This window comes from Clavelina lepadiformis, chromosome 3 (assembly GCF_947623445.1).
Source record: "Clavelina lepadiformis chromosome 3, kaClaLepa1.1, whole genome shotgun sequence".
Lineage (NCBI taxonomy): Eukaryota > Metazoa > Chordata > Ascidiacea > Aplousobranchia > Clavelinidae > Clavelina > Clavelina lepadiformis.
The window spans coordinates 21,562,482-21,583,843 of NC_135242.1; the positions used below are offsets into that span (position 1 = coordinate 21,562,482).

The 21,362-nt window shown below is 34.0% G+C and overlaps 2 protein-coding genes across 5 annotated transcripts; both read right to left on the reverse strand.

The window, feature by feature from the left end:
- Positions 1-1,208: 1,208 nt before the first annotated feature.
- Positions 1,209-10,351, reverse strand: LOC143450262 (cubilin-like). Of its 4 annotated transcripts, XM_076950733.1 has the most exons (22): positions 10,263-10,351; positions 9,967-10,174; positions 8,784-8,867; positions 8,368-8,468; positions 7,632-7,723; positions 7,297-7,439; positions 6,887-7,058; positions 6,384-6,532; positions 6,019-6,197; positions 5,626-5,776; positions 5,183-5,379; positions 4,955-5,102; positions 4,637-4,839; positions 4,420-4,555; positions 4,103-4,278; positions 3,720-3,870; positions 3,424-3,632; positions 3,020-3,164; positions 2,731-2,918; positions 2,471-2,612; positions 2,226-2,389; positions 1,209-1,822 (listed from the first exon to the last, which is right to left on the reverse strand). In XM_076950733.1, the coding sequence occupies exons 3-22, from the start codon at positions 8,833-8,835 to the stop codon at positions 1,613-1,615; spliced, it is 3,108 nt and encodes a 1,035-aa protein (XP_076806848.1). In that variant the 5' UTR covers positions 8,836-8,867; positions 9,967-10,174; positions 10,263-10,351; the 3' UTR covers positions 1,209-1,612. The 4 variants fall into 4 exon arrangements, with proteins under 4 accessions (XP_076806848.1, XP_076806849.1, XP_076806850.1 ...); XM_076950734.1 differs by lacking the exon at positions 10,263-10,351 and having other exon boundaries at positions 9,967-10,212; XM_076950735.1 differs by lacking the exons at positions 9,967-10,174; positions 10,263-10,351 and adding an exon at positions 8,965-9,242 and having other exon boundaries at positions 3,424-3,557.
- Positions 10,352-10,990: 639 nt separating this feature from the next.
- Positions 10,991-17,354, reverse strand: LOC143450013 (cubilin-like). Its single transcript, XM_076950397.1, has 13 exons — positions 17,188-17,354; positions 16,910-17,007; positions 16,707-16,798; positions 16,038-16,180; positions 15,701-15,872; positions 15,338-15,486; positions 14,570-14,748; positions 14,178-14,328; positions 13,650-13,843; positions 13,428-13,575; positions 13,113-13,297; positions 12,836-12,971; positions 10,991-11,452 (listed from the first exon to the last, which is right to left on the reverse strand). Exons 1-13 carry the CDS (start codon positions 17,249-17,251, stop codon positions 11,406-11,408), a joined length of 1,758 nt encoding a protein of 585 aa, XP_076806512.1. The 5' UTR covers positions 17,252-17,354; the 3' UTR covers positions 10,991-11,405.
- Positions 17,355-21,362: the final 4,008 nt, after the last annotated feature.

Here is a 21,362-nt window from a genome sequence, read left to right on the forward strand (position 1 = left end):
CCCTATTGTCAGAAATTTAAAAGTTAAAAGAACATTATTAAATTTTTTATTTTTATTATTAAATTAAATTATAAGTAAATTAAAGTAAACTATTTTTTTATATAGACTGCGTATGTTTTTATCACCCGCTTGTATCAAGCACGTTTTTGCTAGAACACCTGTAAAAAGCAAGATGGCTTTCTGGTAAATGCGTGGTCAATGTTTCTTCTGCTAACGGTCGAAGGTTAAAGTGGAATAATTTTGTAAGTTTTCAACTGCATTTGAAAGGAAATAATTACGGCTACTAGATCATATTTTGCAATTGTTTGCAATAATTGTCCAATTGCTATATATTCATTATTTTGCAATAACGATCATTGAAATGTTCCAAACAAATTACGATTTCCTCTATTACACGACTATGTTTGAAAACGAATTTGTATGTAAATTTCACAGTCTGCGTAAAGAGTTATAGTCTAATGTAAAATGCCTCACATCTAATTTTTAACCTTAAAAATCACTGATACACCATGAATCGTCTTTACGCCTGCAAATATAGCTTTCTATGTAGATACTTGTGATTTTAAGTTTCAATGAGAGGAATGTCCAAATGTCCAGAGTAGACTGTAAGAAGCCTACATTTAAATGAGTGTTTTATCGTCCTGGTTAAAGACGTTGTGTATAATTTCTCAATAGTTTTACATATGATTTTAAACACCAATGACGTTGATAAAATAGACAAAACAAAAGTCGTTGCAACAACTTAATTCAACTTTCAGAAAATTTGTCTTCGATTTTGAAAAGTTACATGGTAAGATTTGGTCATTTTCCTATTGCCATCTTGTCACTGTTAACGTTAACAGTGGCGATAACAACCGAGTATTAAAGATAGTTGCAAAATGCGGTCCACATGTTGTTTGGTGTGTATGGCATTTTTTTTGTTTTGCCTGACGAAAATCTTCGCTTGGCTTGAAGTTGGCAATTTTTACCACTCGTTGATTGTCAATCAACTTCCATCCACTCTTTTTTGTTTTTCCAGATTAGTTGTGTTTCTTGTACACCAGTCAGCTAAGTTTTTACCTCTATTCACTTTTTATGAGTTACGTGTCTCCTTGCATATGTAGTCTACATCTTTGTCTGAAAGCTTATAACTTACTGTACAAATAAATTAAATGTTTACTAAGAAAAACTTTCTTCTATATGCAATGGGCGTTGCTTAGAGAACTGCACACTGTTATTTACGAATTTATTTAGGACTCAAGACAACTTAACAGTTGGCACGTTTTCTAATACAGGTTGAGGTAATTGATGTATGATGACGTCGTCTGCGATTCCTTTTGATTAAAACTGAAACAAGGGTTTCTATTCTTGACAAACTTTATTTTTTACGATGCGTATATATTTCGTATAATGGGAATATTTCAAGACAAATGTTCGTGATCCAAGCAAGAATACACTTTTATGATTAGGTTGTGATGTGCAGTAAGTTTGTATTTTATAAGTTGAGATAAACTAAATTCAATTTTGCTTTTGAAGTAAAATAATCACTTGAAATATTTACAGATGGATTTACGCAAGCGTGTTGTTTTGAGTTGACAAATTAATTTTGGTCTACTTATATAAGAATGGTATTTCAAGTATCTTTCGATTTGACTTGCATTGGTAACAATGGATTGAACTTCCTGTAAGTGACTGAAAATCCACTGGAGTAAGAACGTGACTCCATGTTGTGAAGAATAGTGAGCGTGTTTGAGATGGACGTTAATACAACAGCTGCTTTTTCCTCGTAGGCGGTAAGATATGATCCTTGGAAATTGTAGAGAAAATTGTCACCATCTAAGACCTGGAAGTGTTTTAATGTTTTCGTTATCAATAAAGTGTACTAAAATATTAAAGTTTCATTATTTTATTACAACCATTTTAATAATTATTTGATTATGTTTAAAATTAGAAACTTTAAAACTAAAATAAGTAAAAACAAAAATCGAAATAAAACAAAAAGTTAAAATGATTGTAATTTTATAATAATGTGTAATGGTAGAACAACATAACTATTACATCGGACAAACATCGGAAAACTAAGCTTACAAAAAAAATCAAGGCAAGATTTAACCTAATGTGATAGAAATAATGCTATTCATTAAATATATAGTCAGTTTAGATTTAAACTCATGCAAGCAATACATCTTTAATCATAGTCTGGCTATGTTTTTGCTTGGTCTTTAAGTTGGTGAGCTTAAGCTTACTTGTATACGAGCAAAAAATTGGAGATGGATAAAAATGTATATTTGAATTCGGGATTCTGGTGAAGTCAGAAAGTTGTACCGACAATTGACTTCTTCAGGTGTCCTTCTATTGAGAAATGAAATCGTCTTGTACTTGGATCTTGCAGTAAGCTCCCGGCTACAAACTAATTTATGATAATTGAACATTGTTAAAAACTTAAGTGAATAGAAGGAGATTTGCATCACAGATGTAGATCACACAGAACCTTGTGTAACATTTCCAGCAAACTGGTCCAATCCATCGTTTGAATGGAAATAAATTCGAAGAACATCTTTCGATGATATGAAACGCTGAGGTAGACTGAAATTACCTTCCAGCTTGGCAACTGTCTTCGAGTTTTCCATTACCTAATCAAACAGTTGCCAATAAAAGACATCTTGCAAAAATGCATCTCCAAAAATCCATTTAGTTATATAACTTGTAACGAAAATGAGTTTCCGTGAAGTCTACACATGGCGTAGTCACCTCCAAATAGCTTGTTGGACTATTGAAGTGAAGTTGTATGATGTTCAACTCAATGCGTTTGAAATTATATCCGGCCTGCAAATTCCAGAAGTTATCTTCGTCACTTTCACATCTTGATGAGTTGCACATTGTCTGAGATGAAATTATCCCTCCAAAAGCACCAGGGTCATTCCAACCGCTATTGACCACTATATAGCAAAACAACATTGCACCTTGTACCTACTTTGAAAACTGGAAAGCACCTATAGGCTCAAAACAAGGCTTACAAAGGTCAACAGCTTTTTAATACCTTCTTTGCATGACGCAACGAATCCTTTTGTAGCAGACAATTGACAACGATTAAGTCGTATTCTCACAACGTTTGAACTTGATACAAGGGTTAAGTTTGATCTTGATCCACTGTATTTGCCCAAACTTATCATCTGGTCGTAGACCTACAAACAAAATAGGTTTTTATTCGGGGTATTGTAAACAGTATTAAAATAAATTCGGCATAAAAGGCCGTTTTAATTTTAATTTCTTAACTTGCATTTTATTGAAACAAAGAAAGAAGTAAATAATTCCAGAAAAGCTTTGCGATCTACCCGCAATGCAGTTGACTTCTCAAATGCGTGAAGAAACATCAAATCGACTAATAACGTTACATAGCTCATAGTGATAATAGGTTATAAAATCAAGTAACAAGCGACTTACATATAAAGCTTCACGTTTTTTCTCATCTAAGTTGATGTCAAAAATCTTCAGTAAGATTTGTTTGTCGGAAGAAGTGGTGATTATCCAATCGCATGTTTCGGATGACAGTCCAAGCCGATGAGTAGTTGAGAGATCTTCTATGTAACCAGGTGAAGAAAAACGTTGAAAAGAAGTGTTGGCAACCAGGACGAAATTACATTCAGGGACCCCTAAAACATAAAGACATCTTCATTTCGATGAAAAAGAATCATATCATATTATAACCGCTTTGCTGTTATTGACAAATGAGAACTCACATTGTTTGTAAGTTGCCACGAAACCGCGACTAGTAGCAGAGTGAGACTTCGGTGCTGTGTAATGAAGCTGGATTGTGCTGCCGGTAGATGTCAGTCGATATGTCTTATTAACTCTATCAGCACGACCAAAATACATGTCGCCATTGAATATCTAAAACAGAAAACTATGGAAATGTAAAATGTTTCATTTAGAGTAAGATTTTAAGCTGATGGTGTTTTTGTTTTAATTCATAGAGCGTAATCGCAATATTGTTAATTTAAACAACTACTTCATTATAGAGATAGCAAGAAAGACAGAAATATTTAAATTACTTATACATAATTTAAAAAAATAGAATTACGTCGACAAAAATTTAGTAAGACTTATTCATACGTTTCTTTACCTGAACATATCCGAAGTTAGAAAAAGTTCTCAAAGACATTCGTATCTTCTTGCCAGGTTGGGCGAGCAAAGTGTAAGTGCATCGTTGGTAAATGTTGAAAGGAAAGCTTTCGTAGTCAGGCGAGGCTAGCTTCATTGAAGCGGAACCGATGAGATTGTAAGTGACATTGCATGGAACTGAAAATGAGAGACTTTCAATGGTCTGCTTAAAAGAAATTTATAATTTATCTTTAACACTCTTTACAAATATACATAAATGAGAGTTTTTCATTACATAAAATGCAAGGTACAACAACCAAATTTTTCCTTTTAACTTACCTCGCTTGAAAAAAGCACGATAACCGTATCCTTTCCAGTCATGAGTACTGTAACTTATCGCTAAACGATTTTCACTCGATACATAGTTGTGAGTCTCATTGGTAAATTTTTGCAGTAGTTTTGGTCCGTCGTAGATCTATTGACAAGAATTATTGTAAGTTATTTACCTTATTTCGACAGTGGAAGTCAAAGATAATACTGTCCACAAAAAACTTACTTCTACCCAGTTATAATGATACCAGTTGTCCTGATGTTCGCGACGGTTTGTGGAAGAAATATTGAGTATTACGGCGTAGCCCGGTGACGAAGTGATTTGAGAAAAGCACAGATTCGGAAAGTATCCAACGCGACTTTGTTGCTTGACTGTAACGTTCTGCCAAGAGTCTGAGGCGTTGTAATTACCACCACAGGAATAAGATGCTAAAGTAAGAAGATAATATGTTGTCAAAATTTCAATCCAAAATTTTTATCATAATGGTCAAAGGAATTTCTCATTTGTTACAAAAAGATCTGTAAGAACGGAAGAAAATCCCACCTGGGTGATAACTTGCTCGAAACCCGTTCCCGCTTACAGTTGAGTCTGAGTGATATTTTATCGTCAGACTTCCATGCTGGGACGTCACGGGTATCTCGCTTGCTTTTGCTATCGTGTAGTATCCAAGGCTCACAGAACCATCAAGTATCTGTTTAAAAATGTAGAAACTTTAGGTTTAATTGTCAAATTTACAATAGTTTTGAATAAAGTTAATCATCAGACACCCACTTCCAATTGTTCGTAAGATACATTCATTTTTATTCTGTGAAGATACAAGGACACTTGTTGGTCTGCTTGGGCTGTTATCGTCCATTGACAATCCATTTCTTCACCAAACTTTTGAAGGATTGGTTTACGCGGATAGGCGTAAGTTGGCGCGTGTATCATTAATACACGATCGTTTGCCATATGTTGGAATTTGCATACTGCGCGTTGGAAATAATATGCAATAGAGCAATTACGAAACGGAAAAAAATTCAAAATTACAATTACCGAAATTTTTCTTGATTTAAGCATGACGTAAGCTTCTAATTTAAACATAAATATGTTGACAAACAATTGTTTTTGCCAACTCAACTTTCTACGAGGGCAGAGAGCCATAGACGATTAAAAAAAGTTGATAATAGCGCCATAACGTATACTATACTTAATCTATTAGTTATTAAACTCACCATTATTGCGAGTAATTCGAAAACCTTTGCTCGCTCCACTCTCATCAGTGTGGTATTGGACAAAAATCTCATTTGTATTGGAACCAACTTCAAAAGTTCTTGTTACATTACCAGACAGTTTGGCAAGAATGGTTGAGTTTTTTAGGTAAAGCTTAAATGATTTCAATCGACATAAAAAATTGTAGAATAAACTCACAGTAGCATTAGCAATAAAAAGCTAGCATTAAAATCACACTACAGTTAGCATTAAAATGCTGCGCATTACAGTAAATGCATCTAATTTTATTTCATTCAGACATCTTTCATTTAGCTTCCTTAGTTAGCAATAAAGCTACACTTAAACGTTTTTACTGAAATATGATTGCTCAAAGTTACAAATTTGTGTTTCCTTACCGTAACAAAATCACAACAACTTTCGGTATCGACTTCCACTTTTATTTTCAATCCAAATGAATATTGAGCTTGGAGATGATATACACAGTCAAATTCATGATTTATCTGATTTGGGAAACCAGGCGAGGTTATGACTGCTTTTTGGGTTCCAAAAGTTGGCAACCAATGCTTACAGTATTCTAGAAATAAAAGAAATTTTCTGTGAGCTAAGAGGCAAATGAGAAATGTAGCTTACAATAAATGCTTTTTTGTTTGACAAACTTTTTAACAACGCTTTAACTATGATTAGCTTATATTCGAAATAGTTGTGCTCTTGCAGATAATAATCTAGCCTGATAACATGCAACACAACATTTCATTTCAACCAGTTGAAAGCCGGGGAAATATTTCATTATTGCAGTAAGCCAAAGGCTGATTTAGTGGCGCCATGTAGTTAAGGAAAGTCGGCAAACGTCGGAGCCAACTGGGAGGATGGCAAATATTTCCTTTCGGAGTACAGCTTCCCGGAATTGAACTTGAAAACATGAACAAAAATGCTAAGGCGACAACTTCTTTTTTCTGATATGATGAATAATAGTGATATCATACAAAGAAATAAACCGTGAAGTTCGAGAATATTCAAGTTGATACAAATAAATTACATAATTATACAGAATATACAGTTAAAATGCATAAATTATTGCAGAGTACATATTATGATGTAAGATGATCGAAAACCGTGAAGTAACCCAAATATTTTAAAAATACTACAGTGCTTGTTGAAAGTTATCGTTAATTTTACAGCAGTTGCATACTTCCTGATATATAGCTGTTGAATAAATGACAGACGATTCTTATGTAAAAAGAAAGTCTAAGCGCGTTTTCGAACCTGTCACACATCCAGTGATCTTCCATGAAAGCAAGTATCGAATCGAAATCAATGCTTCTTTTGTCGTCACCATTTCTTTTACGTTGGCGCTGAATACATTTCTTGTATTTTTTGTCTAAAATCTTATTTTGCTGCAAACACGTCTTCCGAAAAAACATTTTACCATCCTTCACTATTAAACATCAAATTATTCAACATATTTACATGCTGAGTAGAAGTCAATCAAATAAATTAGGTTGAACATAAAACTTTTACTTGATTTTTAAAACTTGAAAACTGAAAATTTACGCAAAGCGTCACAAATAAATGCTCCATTATTGCAATTTTATCCTTAGGCTATCGAAATATGAACTTATTCGAATTTATAATTTATTTTGCTAATTAACGTCGATGATTTGAAAACCAATAACCTGTTTCTTGTTGCTTGTTTGCTTTTTTCCGTCTACTTTGTTTCATGCATTTAAGTGTAATCCGTAACAGAGTTGAGTTTGGTCGAAGCAATTGTTTAACGCTTTCTTTCCAACAGGTGGGGGTGTGGCGTCCAGCTGCTTTACTGAGTGAAAAAACGAAAATTGAAATTTTAACCAAAACGAATCTCCTCAGAAAATTTTCAACAAATTTCTAAAAATACTCTATCTTATCAATATCTCCTCTACAATACAAGATACCCCAACAGAAGTTTTGTTGTCAAGAATATTCATTTTTAAACATAAAAATGCAAAATTCATTTTCAAATTTTACTCACCCGCAAGTTTGGTCTTCAGTTTTCGTAAACCATTCCGTGTCAAGGACCACAAAATCGACGATCGATTCGAAAGATTTATACATCATTCCTAACTAAATACAATATATGTCCGATGGATCTACTATAGTACGGTGTTAAATATAAAGTTTAAATTTTCAGCCTGCATAATAGTCAGACAAGTTTAAACCTATTAACTTAATTTTTCAAAACAGTAATTGGTTTGATTTAGTTATAACAAAACATCATAATCTTTTAATGTAACCCACATATTTATAAGCATGGTGGTCAAATGGTCAAGAAATTTTGACTTACTTTAACAAATATAGCCAGATTGAGAAAAATTAATGTACAGTGGACTTTATTGTTACAAACCAAGAATTCGAATGAAAATTGATAGAGTTTGTGTACAGACTATTCTTTTCCATCTGTAGTGTACTACAGTAGCTTATATCTCGCTTTGTAGCAAATAAAACTGACTGCAATCAAATTAATAGTAAAGGGACGAGCCAACGTAGAAATCTGAAGTCCATGATTGAAAATAACACGCAAACAGGTTACACTGACTCGACAGTACAATCAGTGCCCGAGCCTACCGATAATTTAGAACAGTTATTTTTTAAAAGCACACTCGTTTAGTTTACCTAGGTTAGTTTTAGGCGTAATACTTTGCTAATTTCATAATATTACATAACACAAATTTAGCAAACTTTCTTCAAATATGGTTGAAAAAGTTTACCTTGCTGCTCGAAAAACAGTTAATCAATTTTGGCCTTAACTTGCGAGTCCGGTAAGATATGTCCTTTCTTCTATTGCTCACATATTGCTGAAAACGGCAAGCTGCAAACGAATGTTGCATCATAGCATATAGTTTAGCATAAGTTGTTGGAACCTGCAACCTATCAGCAAAGCTCTGTAGCGTCTGTTAATAACTTTTGCTATAAAGTATTTTGAACATCAGAACAGATACTTATTTCATCAAAACCGGCGATTGTGCTGATTTTTTGAAAAGGGTGATCGAAAATGTTGTTTATTACAGCTTTACAACAATGTTTGTGGCATTGTTTCAAAATTGTGGTGTAACTGTAAATATGCATTAACTAGAAACATACATATAGAAGATTGCCAAGATAAGAAAACCGATAAAAAACTTACCATGGCAAGTTGAAAGAATAAGCAATAGCACAATTGCAGCAAAAACCTTCATATTGAACTTTCCCTCAGTAGTCAACTTGACTTCTGAAACAAATTTGAGTAATAAACAAACACAACCAACAAGTGGTAATATTCATGGTTAGCAATATTATAATATCACTTATGCTTCTGTATAACCTACCCTTTACATGTTACCAGCGTCGGCCTTTTTATTGGCTTCAAAGAAACGCACTTAAATTATAATAAAGCTTCCAACAAATAATTTTCGTGGCTTATATGGGTATTTTCCACATTGCAAAGTGGAACCAATTAAAAAGCTGTTGATGATGGCGATTTCTATTGGATTGGTAATCTTCGAGCCAAAATGACCGAAATTTCCCAGTGTCAAAAACAGTCGAACGGAAGTATCAACAGGGTAAGGAATCAATTTATTTGCTATAAATTGTCCTACTTTATTTATCGAATCATTATTGCAAGAACTGAATTGCTGCCAACACAATGAATTATTTCCGCAATCGCTGTATACAACTTTCTATCCAAGTTTGCAGGGATTCTATGCATCACCAGATCATTTACAAAGCTTGCATAAGAAATAGCCTACTTACTAGAGACTGTACTGTACTGCACTGTAAAACGTAACAATATTGACAACAATAATTTTCTCAAGAACTGGTTAAAAATGACAGCTTTTTTGCATCCACAAAAATCTTGCGCCCTATAGTCTTAATTTAGCTGGCTTAATATCTGAAGCAAGTTTCGTACAACCATGTCTGAATTTCTCAAAACTGCCCTGCAAAACTGTCAACTATGAACAATTTGTCGATTGCGACTTCAATAATTTCTTTTCTTCCCTCCCTTTCGTTTAATTTAATTGCCTCTGCCTTTTCCGGTACCATGGCACCTACGGTCAATATAGACTAATGAACTTCCACTTATTTCTCTAGAGCTCTATGTTACACTATATTTACCAACAAGCTCGAATTTTAGTTCAAAGTGTAAAAAACAGAAAAACGTGTACAACTCTTATGCTTCTGCTCTGAGACCAATAAAATTAACATGGCGAATAGATAACATCGTTGTCAATCACTAAGAGGCAGTAAAGATTTACAAAGATGTTCGGGGAGTACAAAAACAGCGATGTTTCAACTAACCCCGTGTTCCAACTAGCCCCGGTCTCCCCTACCTTTATTAGAATAATTTCCATCCAGTACACCGGCAATACGAAAGATAATTACAGTGATCTTTCTCCAATCACTCCGACTTTTGCTTCTTTTGTTAGATTAAAAGTGGCCACGTCAACCTTGGCCGCGTCACTGGTCGCCAGAAAAGCACACACTTGACTTCGAGCGGAAGCATGTTGCAGCTTCATTACACTGCAGCCAGGGCAAAGACTGCAAAAACAAGAGGATTTTTCGCTACATACCGACAATGTAAGAATGTTACTTAAAAACTTAAACTTAAACATATGACAAATCTTACTTATTTTTCCACTGTTGCGTACAGCTAGAGAACAACCCCTGCACCAAACTAAACTCAGCGCCAGCAAATGTAAAACACATGCATCGCACGGACAACGACTTTCAGTCGGAAAGCTGAAAGCAAGGTCAATGTCAAGTGTTTACCTCAACCATCGGAGGATGATGTCGAAAAGGACGTATGAAGTATCATACAACATGCTTTTATCTCCACTCGAAAAAATTTTATGGAAAAATTCATCTTATATATTGAATGGCCATCGTAGAACACATTTCCTAGATATACAGTGGTTTGGCCTGGCACGTGTTTCAAGAATTTATTGTTCTGTCATGTCACTTTGAGGCTTTGTTAGGCTTTTAGCATGAGGTTTGTCTGTTTCGATAGGTTCTTTATATGCGGCTGCAATTGACATATAGCTAGGTAAACTGATCCAAAAAGTAGTCTAATATTCGGTAAGCCTTCGAACAACGTTGTACTTATTGTCCTCACCGATTCAGTATAACTCAGTTGTGCAATAGGCTAAGATTAATTATTTCCGATATAGCTGGAAACTTTTAGAACACACCAACTTACCAGGTTTCCAGACTACGCTGATAAACTGCATATTGTATTTTGCTCTCCCTTCTTGAACACATCTCTTACATTTAAACATTATAGTTTAATACAACTACATAATTACAGTTACAAAACGCGTTACTGCCCAAAATATCCACATCACAATTTAGCCTACTTGTCAAAGTTTATATTCAAAGTGCAATTACCTTAATTTTGTCTAAAATTTGTTGATTTATTATGTTCAACTATATTTAGTGCTACCTTGGGCGCAATAAGATCAAAATTTCCGACACAAATGAGATCCATTGGAAATGAAAAAAGAGGAAATGTTGATAGCAGAAAAAATAATAGAGAGGTCGATATATGAAGTATTTTATTTCACAACTTGAAAGAGTTGTGTTTATAATTTCTCAGTATAGTTTTACATAACTTTTTTGAATAACAATGAAATTGATAAAATAGATAAAACCAAGCTCGTTGCAGCCACAACAAATACGTGGCTTTCTGGATTCAATCTTCAGAAAATTTGACTACGATTTTGAAAAGCTACATGGTAAGCTTTGGTTGTCTTCGTTGTGTATAGCAATGAACCTACCACTGGCCTCGAGAAGAGAACATCTCAGCTTCATTACGAAGCACTAAACCAAAAAAGTGCAAAGTATTTGTAACTTTATAGACTAGAAGTTAGAGCCCAGGTTTAATGTTATGCAGACGTGTCAAAAATATTTAGTGTAAAAAAATAACAAAAGTAAATAAAATAACTTATATAATTTTATGCTTTTATACGTTGGCAAGGTTTAGACTTACTAATACATTATTATTACTATTATTATATTATTACTTCTGAATATTGCTGTCACTGAAAAAGTAAGCTCGCGAAAACGTCGTTAACTCTGAGAGTGCTTTATACTGATCATACTGATCGTACTGATCATAAATTAGCGTTAAATAGGACACATGCACTCGCATGGACAAAGTTATGCTTTCTTTTTGAGTTTTAATGCACAAGTTTCTGCTCATTCTATATAACTGGCCGACTGAAATATTATTTTGTCATCCAGCGCTCTTCACTCAGAAGATCACTCCTTTTGAAAGCTCTTCAGACACGAGTTGTATTTCAGACGCAGTATGATATTTTAGCCAATGATGCAACAATTTCTGAACGAAATCTAAGAGTTGATCAGTGTTATATCAAGAGCATTATAAAATTCAAGAAAGGGCTACCTTCTGCACGCAGCTGCTTCATAGTAGGCTACAATGTATCCCGGTCATCTGATCAAAGATGACATCAATCTTAACTTTTGTTGTATTATTTTAGATTCTAAAACAAAAAAACAGTTTGCTTTTTCTTACCCAAACCAGGTCATGCAAGTCACGAAAAACTTGCTTGTGCGCCATGCACTAATATAAGGACTGAGGGCTCATTTACTTATGGCAATATCATTGTGTATCGAGAATTTAGCATGATAGCAGCTCCTGCCCAACTGTCGTCTAATGTATACACTGCTAGCAAACGTGTGCTACTTTCGCAAAAGTCCATAAACTCAACGTACACATGCCGTGCTAAATGTAAAACATGAATAGTTGTGATTTTACAATGCTAACTTACGATTTAAACAAAGCTGATCAACACTTTGCAACGTTGCAGTGTTTCTGCATTCTGTAAACACACTTTGTATAGTGGACAATACTAAACTTTTTACAGTACAGTACAGTACAGTTCAATTTTCTACTATACTGTATACTATGCTTTAATGCAACATACTGTGCTGAAGCCTAGGTAAAGCATTTAACTAAGTAAATCAGTTTCAGCCGACATTGTCTGTAGTTTTAGATGAACAAACGACTGAACCAGCGTTTTAATTGTCAAACTTCCATAAGTTACACATGTTTCGCGTTATCGGAAAAAATATTTATCAAAACTTTTCAGCGAAAAACATCACTGTCCGGCGAAGACACAGTTAGTGGAATGCGGCATTTGACGCGCTGGCGCTTGGTCGTTACAGTGTTCAATAACTTACCCTGCTTGAATGAAGCCTGATAACCGGACCATACCGTGCTGCGAGGACGATAACTAATTGCCAAACGATTTCCACTCGACATGTATTTGTATGTATCATTAGTAAACTTTTGTATCAGTGTAGGGCCGTCGTATATCTGTCAAGAATAAGGATTAACTATTTAGAAGCATAAAAGAGTTCACTGTTGTTTAACGCTTATTTTACTTGATTGCAAGTAGCTGAACGCAAAGTTTAATTGTTTGAAAATTTAATCCTACACTGAAATATGTTTTTTTACCTCCACCCAGTCAGAGGGTTTGTGGATGCTAGTTGAAGAAATGTTGAGTGTGATGACGTAGCCAGGAGAAGACCAAAGGCGAGAAATACAACGCTCCAAATATTGCAAGTTGTCACGGACTTGCTCGACTGTGACATTCTGCCAGTGGACCGTAGCGTTGTAATCACCACCACAGGAGTGATAAACTTGGTAATAAAGAAATCCTTGTCAATATTTTTCTAAATATTAAAGCTAGTAAAGTTTAATATTTTGAGCTATTTAATTAGGAATGAAAAAATGCTAAAGCAAAAAAATTCATCATGATGGAGAATTTACCAGTGCCATAACTCGCCCGAAATCCGTTACCACTGACAGTGGAGTCTGATTTGTATTTTATTGTCAAACTTCCGTGTCTGGACATTAATGGAATTTCGCTTGCTCTTGCTATAGTGTAGTTTCCAAGACTTACATGACCATCAATTATCTAGTGCAAAAAATTTAAAATTCTAAATAACAGGTTACATTTTAAAATACTTTTTTACACATGCATTCATTCACTTCGAGTTGTTCGCAGCAGATATTTAGTTTGATAATATGAAGTATCAAATAAACTTGTCCGCCAGGTGAAGCTCTTATTAACCATTGACAATCCATTTCTTCACCAAACGTTTCCAGGATTGGTTTAAATGGGTAGGGATACGTCGGGGCGTGTATCATAACTCCATCGTTTGACATATGTTGATACATGCAAACTAAACATTAAAAGTTTTAAGTCTTTGTACATGTCTATTTATTTGTCTTATATAGCCTAGATATAACCGGTATAGTTTATCAAAGCGTTTAGCTACATTTAGGTTTTCTTGCCAAAAGTCCATCCTTAATTATTCATACTATGCCTGGTCGCAATTAACCAATGTACTTTTTTAATCGTTAAAGCTTATGTGGTTATGTGAAATAAAATGTTTGAAAATTTAGAAGCGTGCCAAGAATCACTATTGTGTCACTCTTTGATGCTACATAATACTATGCATACACACATAATTTTAAAAAAACGAACATTATTGGGCTGCTAATTATAAAGCTCACCATTATTTCGAGTGATTCGAAAACCTCTGCTTGCCACACTCTCATCAGTGTGGTATTGGACAAAAATATGACCCATGTTGTAGTCAACTTCAAACGTTCTTGTAACATTGCCAGAAAGTTTTGCAAGCAAGCTTCGATCCTGACGATACAGCTAGAAAACAAGTGAACTGCGAAAATGCAAATTGTTTTCGCATTTGATACAGCAATTTTAGTTAAAATAAATAGGTTTGTAAACTTATCTTGAGCCTTCAAGAAATTGAAATAATCAACCACACATATCGATATAAACTATCATCATCATCATTTATGCTAATTCAAAAGTAAAATATAAAACTGAAAGGAAAAGTTTGGCTCAGTTAAACAAAAATTGGTTCAGTCTAACTAGCTTTTACCGTAACAAAATCACAGCAACTTTCAGTATCAACTTCCACTTTTACTTTCAGTCCAAAATTTGCCTGACCTTGGAGATCATACAAACAATCAAATTCATGATTTATCTGATCTGGGTAACCAGGCGAAGTTGACACTGTTTCCGCAGTTCCATAGGTGGGTAACCAATGATGGCAGTTTTCTAAAAAGAAGAAAACGACTTAATCGGATAAGCAGCACTATTTGGGAAACATTAAGTGTGTGTCGTACACCGCCACCCGTCTGTTATTTTATGTTTTGCTTTAAGATGTTAATGTCTATGTGAAGTAATTATGATGTAATTGGCATGGACTTCTTTTGTGTGTGTCGTGCATTTAGAGAAGGACAGATTACGTTGAATACATTCGTGATTACAGCATATAGGTTACTACTCTCGTTTTTGTTTTTTGATTAAAAGCCGAATGTGAAGCTGGACTGGACACACCCTTCAATGAGTCCGATAATCCGGACTTGTAGAAATTCGTCGGGGTTCTACATGTATCAAATCTCAGATACGTCACACATGCATTTCAGCAACAGGGAACAAAAGTATGCATGCATATAAATCTTTCACTGAAGCAAAAACACATTCAATAACCATGATATATGATCACCATCATATACACATTCATAAGCCAATAGCAGCTTAAACATTCATTTAGTACTCAAGAATCTTTTGTTCACTACAATGCTGAAATTACAAGAAGTAAAGTCAAGTTATCAAGTTGAAACAACTTTTTCAAATCTCTCACCATCTGTAGGACGAGGAAATATCTCATTATTGCAGTCATACACAGACCAGAATAGTGGCGTCCCTGCTGATACCATATCAGGAATACGTCGGAGCCATTTTTGAGGATAGCAGGTACCACCTTTCGGTGAACAACTTACAGGTATTAGGCTGAAAAGCAAGGGAAGGTTGATTTGCTGCTAGCTAACTGTTTTAGTTTTGCGGTTGATTTTCAACAATAACGTACGGCGGGCATATGTAACGCATATGCGTTCTGTTTCATAGGTGAGTACTTTTTCTCGTGAATACAAGCTTTTTTATTATAGATTAGTTACATACTGCGCTGGAGAGAAGGCTGCCAACATTGCATAGTTTATTTGTTTACCTGTCACACGTCCAATGATCTTCAACAAAACCAAGTATAGAATCAAAATCGATGCATCTCAAATTCATAAAATGCTTGTCATGTACTGAACGAATGCAAGTCTTATATTCCTCATCTAGAGTTGAATTATGTTGTAGACAGGTCTTCTTAAAAAGGGCACTACCGTTTCTTTCTGCATCGAAAAAAATAACGCCTTATTTACAAAATCGAAATAGCAACATGTTTATGCTCATATAAATTTTAAAGTTTTGAATTATTGTTTTTCAACATTTCTTTTTCCGTATTGCATGTTATTGTAAAGAAAGTGTTATATGAAAATTGCTATGTTACTAATTTCCTTGGTTTGACTTGTATTGTTTCCGTCTTCTTTGCTCTATGTCTATGCATTTAAACGCAATCGGCAACAAAGTTGAATTTGGTCGAAGCAATTGTTTAACGCTTTCTTTCCAACAAGTAGCGGTGTTGCGTTCTGCAGCTTTTCTAAAAGATAACTACTGTATAGTTAATAAGTTCTGATGTTTAGCATATAATTTTAATTCTGAGCCGGGTGTGGACACATGTTATTTTATATATATATAGATGTTGAACGTAAAATTTGCCCATTTTTGAAACAAGAGAGCTTTTGTAGGAAAATTACAACTCTTTTTATCGAATCACTGAAGATGTTTCTTACACCCTGTTTCAAATATAATTCAAAAATTTCTTTTTTCTAAAGTTTTGCATTTTGCTTAATTCTATCTTAGTTTTCCAACAGCACCAGTTTCACCCTTTTTTAAATATTGGCTTACACTTTAAAGCAATCGTTTCAAAGAGCTCCAAGAAAAATCCTAAACACTATAATTGTACAGAAACTATGTAACACTTAACTGTAATAGTTAAGGCCAGGCTAAACAATAATGATTAATACGTTAAACAGTTCAAACAAAACTTTTTTTAAATGATGTTTAAAAGCTGGTAAAAATAAGACGTACGTTTCATTATAGTGTATTAAAAGTACAATATCTACCCGCATATTTCGTCTTCAGTTTTCTTAAACCATTTTGCGTCGAGAACCACAAAATCTACGATCGACTGCCAAGATTTATACATGTCTCCAACCTATAATTAAATTGGAGCTTTCTTGAAAACCAGTTTCGCTGCAAGAGTTGCTAATGATGTTTGCCAAAACATACAGTGCGTTTTTGCACAAAAAATATTCCATTATCTAACCTGGCTTGAAAAGCAATCAACCATTTTTGGTCTCAGCTTTCGAGTTCGGTAAGCAATGTTCTTTCGTCGTCTTCTTACAAGTTGTTGAAAACGACAGGCTATGATTAAACTAACGAAATGTTATGTCATATTCTTGCACTTTGCAAGAAACGTTAAAAACTTATACACTTAATTGCTGAAAAAGTCTATAACGTTTTAACTTGAAGAATATGGTTTAAAATACATTGTGATGAAACATGATATTGCATGCTGATACAAATAAACCATATATTGCTTACCGTAACAAGTTGCAAGATAATGCGTCAAAATAATTGCAACAAGAATCCATTTAACAAGCTTCATTTTCGATCTTCAGTTTTGGTCACGAAACAGCTTGAAGTGATAAATATAACTTTCACTGCGCGATCACCGCTTTGAATGCAGCGCCTTCTTCAATCATGAGTAAGGCTGCAGCTTAACCCAGTTGTTCAACATGTAAAGGATGTCGCGCTAAAGGGCTTTGTGTATTTTTGGTATCGTGGGTGATTTCCAACCGGAAAATTATAGCCAAATATTGGGATCAATCAATTTCGTAGCTTTTGAAATTGATGTCAATTATTTCCGACTATAGTGACCTATAAAATAAAACAATTTCTAGCGATAACTATTAATTATCAATTGATTAACCTATGATATTAAATCTTATTGATTGGTAATAGCACACTTTGTGGTTTCTAAAAGAGATTACAATTTCCGCTATTGCTGTTTTATTTTTACAAGACTTTAAAGATGTAAATGTCAAGATAATGCCTATAGCTAATTAAAATCATCTATATAAAAATGAAATCGTTTCCTTCCAAACTCCTAAACTGATGTGTTAAAAAAATGTATGTAACTTGATAAAAAAGTCAAACCAATTGAAAACTCATCTGCAAACAAAGTTCTTATATAGTTTTATTTGTTTATCAAGGCAGGAATGGGCAATCATGTGTAAATTAATCTGCAGTTCAACTAGATTTTCGAAGATTTACTTCAACAGATACAGTATAGCAATTCAATTATTCTTCATAGGGGAATGTCTTTGTTTTACCGGCTGTTGCCTAACAATAATGCAGTCCCTCCAACAAATTGATTTGGACATACTTGGACAATAAAATTTGAATTATTAAAGTGAAATGAAATGTTTGATATTGTATGAACATCATCAAAGATTATTTATACAGTAAAATATTTCAACTTGGTATAACTCAAAGCAGCAGCAACGTGACAATAATCAGCTGTTAATATCTTTTCGATCAATAAAGTATAAATTTAATACGTATATGAGAATTATAACAAACCAATTTTTTGTACTGTAACTAAATGAGCATTTTCAATAAGCAAAACATCATCATATTCTTAACCAGATGAAAAACGCGGAAATATCTCGTTATTGCTTTGTTTCATTTGCCGACGCATTAGCGTCCTTCGAGATACAAAAGTAGATGTTCGTCGAAGCCAGTCTGGAGAATGGCAGTTACTGCCTTTCGGAGAACAGCTTCCAGGTATTGAGCTAATGTTGAAAGCAAAGTCAAAGCTAAAAATCTTTTACAAATTACATGCTTAGTTTATGATTTCGTTATCTGATCAAATGTAAGCACAGAAAGTAAGCTTCCACGCATGAATACGTGAAAATAAATTTTCCGGGGTATATATTAACTGCAAAAACTTTTTCCTTTTTTATCAACATTTATTTTTAATTTTGCCGGTGGTTTTCCACAAAATCAATTATGGGATAAAAGTCAATAGCTCTCGTGTTTGTTAAACGGTTTTCATGCAAAGAATTAACGCAATACTTGTATTTAACATATAGGTTTGTATTTTGCTGCAGACAAGTTTTCCTAAAGGCAAAAATGCCCTTTCTTTCTAGATATAAACACAAAAACTAAAATAAAGTTTTGTTCTGAAATTTTTGAGATGCCAATTGAGAAATTGGCGAGAACACCCTTCCTAGTTAGACGTTTACAAATCAATTTACATACGGAAAATTTACAAATTTTTGGCCTTTGTCTGCATTTAAAAGCTTTCATTTCACCTTTCTCTTTGTTTTTCTTAATTTTTTTTTATTTTTCCTTGTTTTGTGCATTCGAATGCAATCGGTAACAGAGTTGAGCTTGCTCGAATTATTTCTTTGAAACTTTCCTTCCAACAGATGACATATGTTGCAACCAGAATTTTTACTGCGTGGAATAAGGAGTATAGAGCGGGGTTGTTCAAATGGCGGATCGCGATCCGGATCCGGATCTTCTCAACTTTTTGTGTGGATCTTCAAATGCAGCCTCGAAAAAAAAGCTTTTTACAGTATTTTCATGTGGATACTAATTGTCAGTGTTGAAATTAATTTTTTGAATTTATAATAGCATAATTTTGCTCCCTCTCAGCATTGAAGCGTATCGTTTTCGTTTACTCATTTACGCACCACTAACTCGACTAACTATTCTCTTGTCTTCTCTTCGCGCGTTCAACTGGTTTTCTGCACAGCGGCTGGCCGCGGCGAAACAAGAAAAACTTCTAGAAATACTTAATTTACACTAAATGTTCTTTCTTTGGTTTTACAATTATGATATATACAGGAAGCCAGATGTTTTTGCTACAAACCTGTCAAAATCCGACCAGTTTACGACGTATAGTTTTCAAGTAATTAACGATTGAAAATGTATGTGCAGGGTCGGCCACAACCTACTTAAAATAGTAAACTCGCGAGCCCGGTTAGGATGGGGTGAACACGTGGCTGTCAATACGCAGACATTGTTTGTTGGTCGATACGCAGATATTTGTTCAATTAGAAACACAAAGGCAAGAAAGCATTGAATATTGAACAGAAAATAAAGTTTGAGGCTGCCATTCTGTAGTACACTTCACTTTTGACTTTTACAAAGTTATTATTATGTTGTAGGGTACATTTTCATGAATAAAGCATCATAAAAATTAAAGCATGTCCAATATATTTACTACTCGTATTTAGTGGATCATCATGTTGTCAGGTTTGGTTGTGCTGGATCATGGCAGAAATCATTTGAACACCCCTGGTATAAAGCATCAATTTTCTCCACAAATATTTGCGTTTATATCTAAGTTTAGCTGGTATGTAAATTCTCTCTTTTGTACAGTTAAAATTTAACCAATAAAGCATTTTTATAAAATAAATGTTAATTACAGCAACTATTGCGCACTCCTACTGAGAGCGTTCGATTTCAAACTATCACAAACATTCACCGGCATCTTTCGTCTTCAGTTTTCTTGAACCATTTTGTATCAAGAACTGCAAAGTTTACAATTGATTCCCAAGAAACAATATCTTTCCCGCCTACAAAAAATACAAAATTTCGCGACAACATTGTTTATTTTCAAAATTTCTAAAGTGTATCTGCTAAAAAACATCATCAACTTTATTTCTTATCAACTTAAAATAATCATAGTACCTTGCTCGACAAACACTTAACCATGTTTGGTCTCAGTTTCCGAGTTCTGAAGGCTTTGTACTTTCGTCATCTTCTCACACGTTGTTGGAACCTGCAAGCTACAATCAACCAACGTAAGTTTTCATTGCTATTTTTTTTTAAAAAAGCACTGGGAAGAACATGTTAAAAACTTTAAAACATTCAAAAGCTTAAGAAGAAAAAGTTAAGTAAAACGATGCAATGCCATATGTAGGCTTACCATTACTAGTTGTATCATAAAACATCAAAGCAATAGCAACAAGAATCCATTTTTCAAGATTCATTTTCAATCTTTAACTAAAGGAAACTGATGGTTTATGTAAAAACCTATGTTGTTGGTTATTGCGCGATTCTTTAACGCCGACGGTTGATTTAGATCAGGCGACCTAAATACAATAACAAAATTTTTGATGTTAGATTTCATTTGCATAAAAGATACTGAACTAAATATTTCCGAATATTTTACAACTGCTCAGGTGATTTTCATTTTGCCAATTGTAGCAAATTTTAACTTGGCTACTTGGTTTATATTTAAAAGTGTTGGCCAAACATTTTCAGCACACAAAGCGTAGAGCAATATTGCTTGCACTATATAAGTGCAACAATAAAAATTGAATTGCGACAATGAAACTACAACTTTCGCTTAAAACCAAACTTGGTGAAACAGCACTTATAATGAAAACATAAGTTATACTCGAGCTTTCAAAGCAACATAGTATTTTGCATACAACTAGTTACACTACCGCATTTATGAAAGTACAAATCACTAAACTGGACAATAACAACAAATGGTAAATCATTAAAACTGTTTCTACTTCATGTTTATTTACCAAATACTTAAAGTGTTGAGATATTTCTGCTACATGTTACAATTCTCAGAACCATGCCTAGATATCCACAAATCTTTATAGTTTTGCAGAAGATTAAGTTTCACCTGCTTTTTGCTAAATTTCTGTAACTAAAACAGCTTTCGTGTCAAGCAACGGAATGCTGTT

What these genes read in the sequence shown, in the direction of transcription:
- LOC143450262 (XM_076950733.1), bottom strand. Translation starts at nt 8,835, where the DNA reads ATGAAGGTTTTTGCTGCAATTGTGCTATTGCTTATTCTTTCAACTTGC. An exon ending in TATTCTTTCAACTTGCCATG is followed by an intron (nt 8,469 to 8,783) that starts GTAAGTTTTTTA and finishes ATTCGTTTGCAG; the next exon opens with CTTGCCGTTTTCAGCAATAT. An exon ending in TCGTGCTTTTTTCAAGCGAG is followed by an intron (nt 4,279 to 4,419) that starts GTAAGTTAAAAG and finishes TCTCATTTTCAG; the next exon opens with TTCCATGCAATGTCACTTAC.
- LOC143450013 (XM_076950397.1), bottom strand. Translation starts at nt 17,251, where the DNA reads ATGAAGCTTGTTAAATGGATTCTTGTTGCAATTATTTTGACGCATTAT. An exon ending in GTTGCTGTGATTTTGTTACG is followed by an intron (nt 14,329 to 14,569) that starts GTAAAAGCTAGT and finishes CTTGTTTTCTAG; the next exon opens with CTGTATCGTCAGGATCGAAG. An exon ending in TCTGCTGCGAACAACTCGAA is followed by an intron (nt 13,576 to 13,649) that starts GTGAATGAATGC and finishes TTTTTGCACTAG; the next exon opens with ATAATTGATGGTCATGTAAG.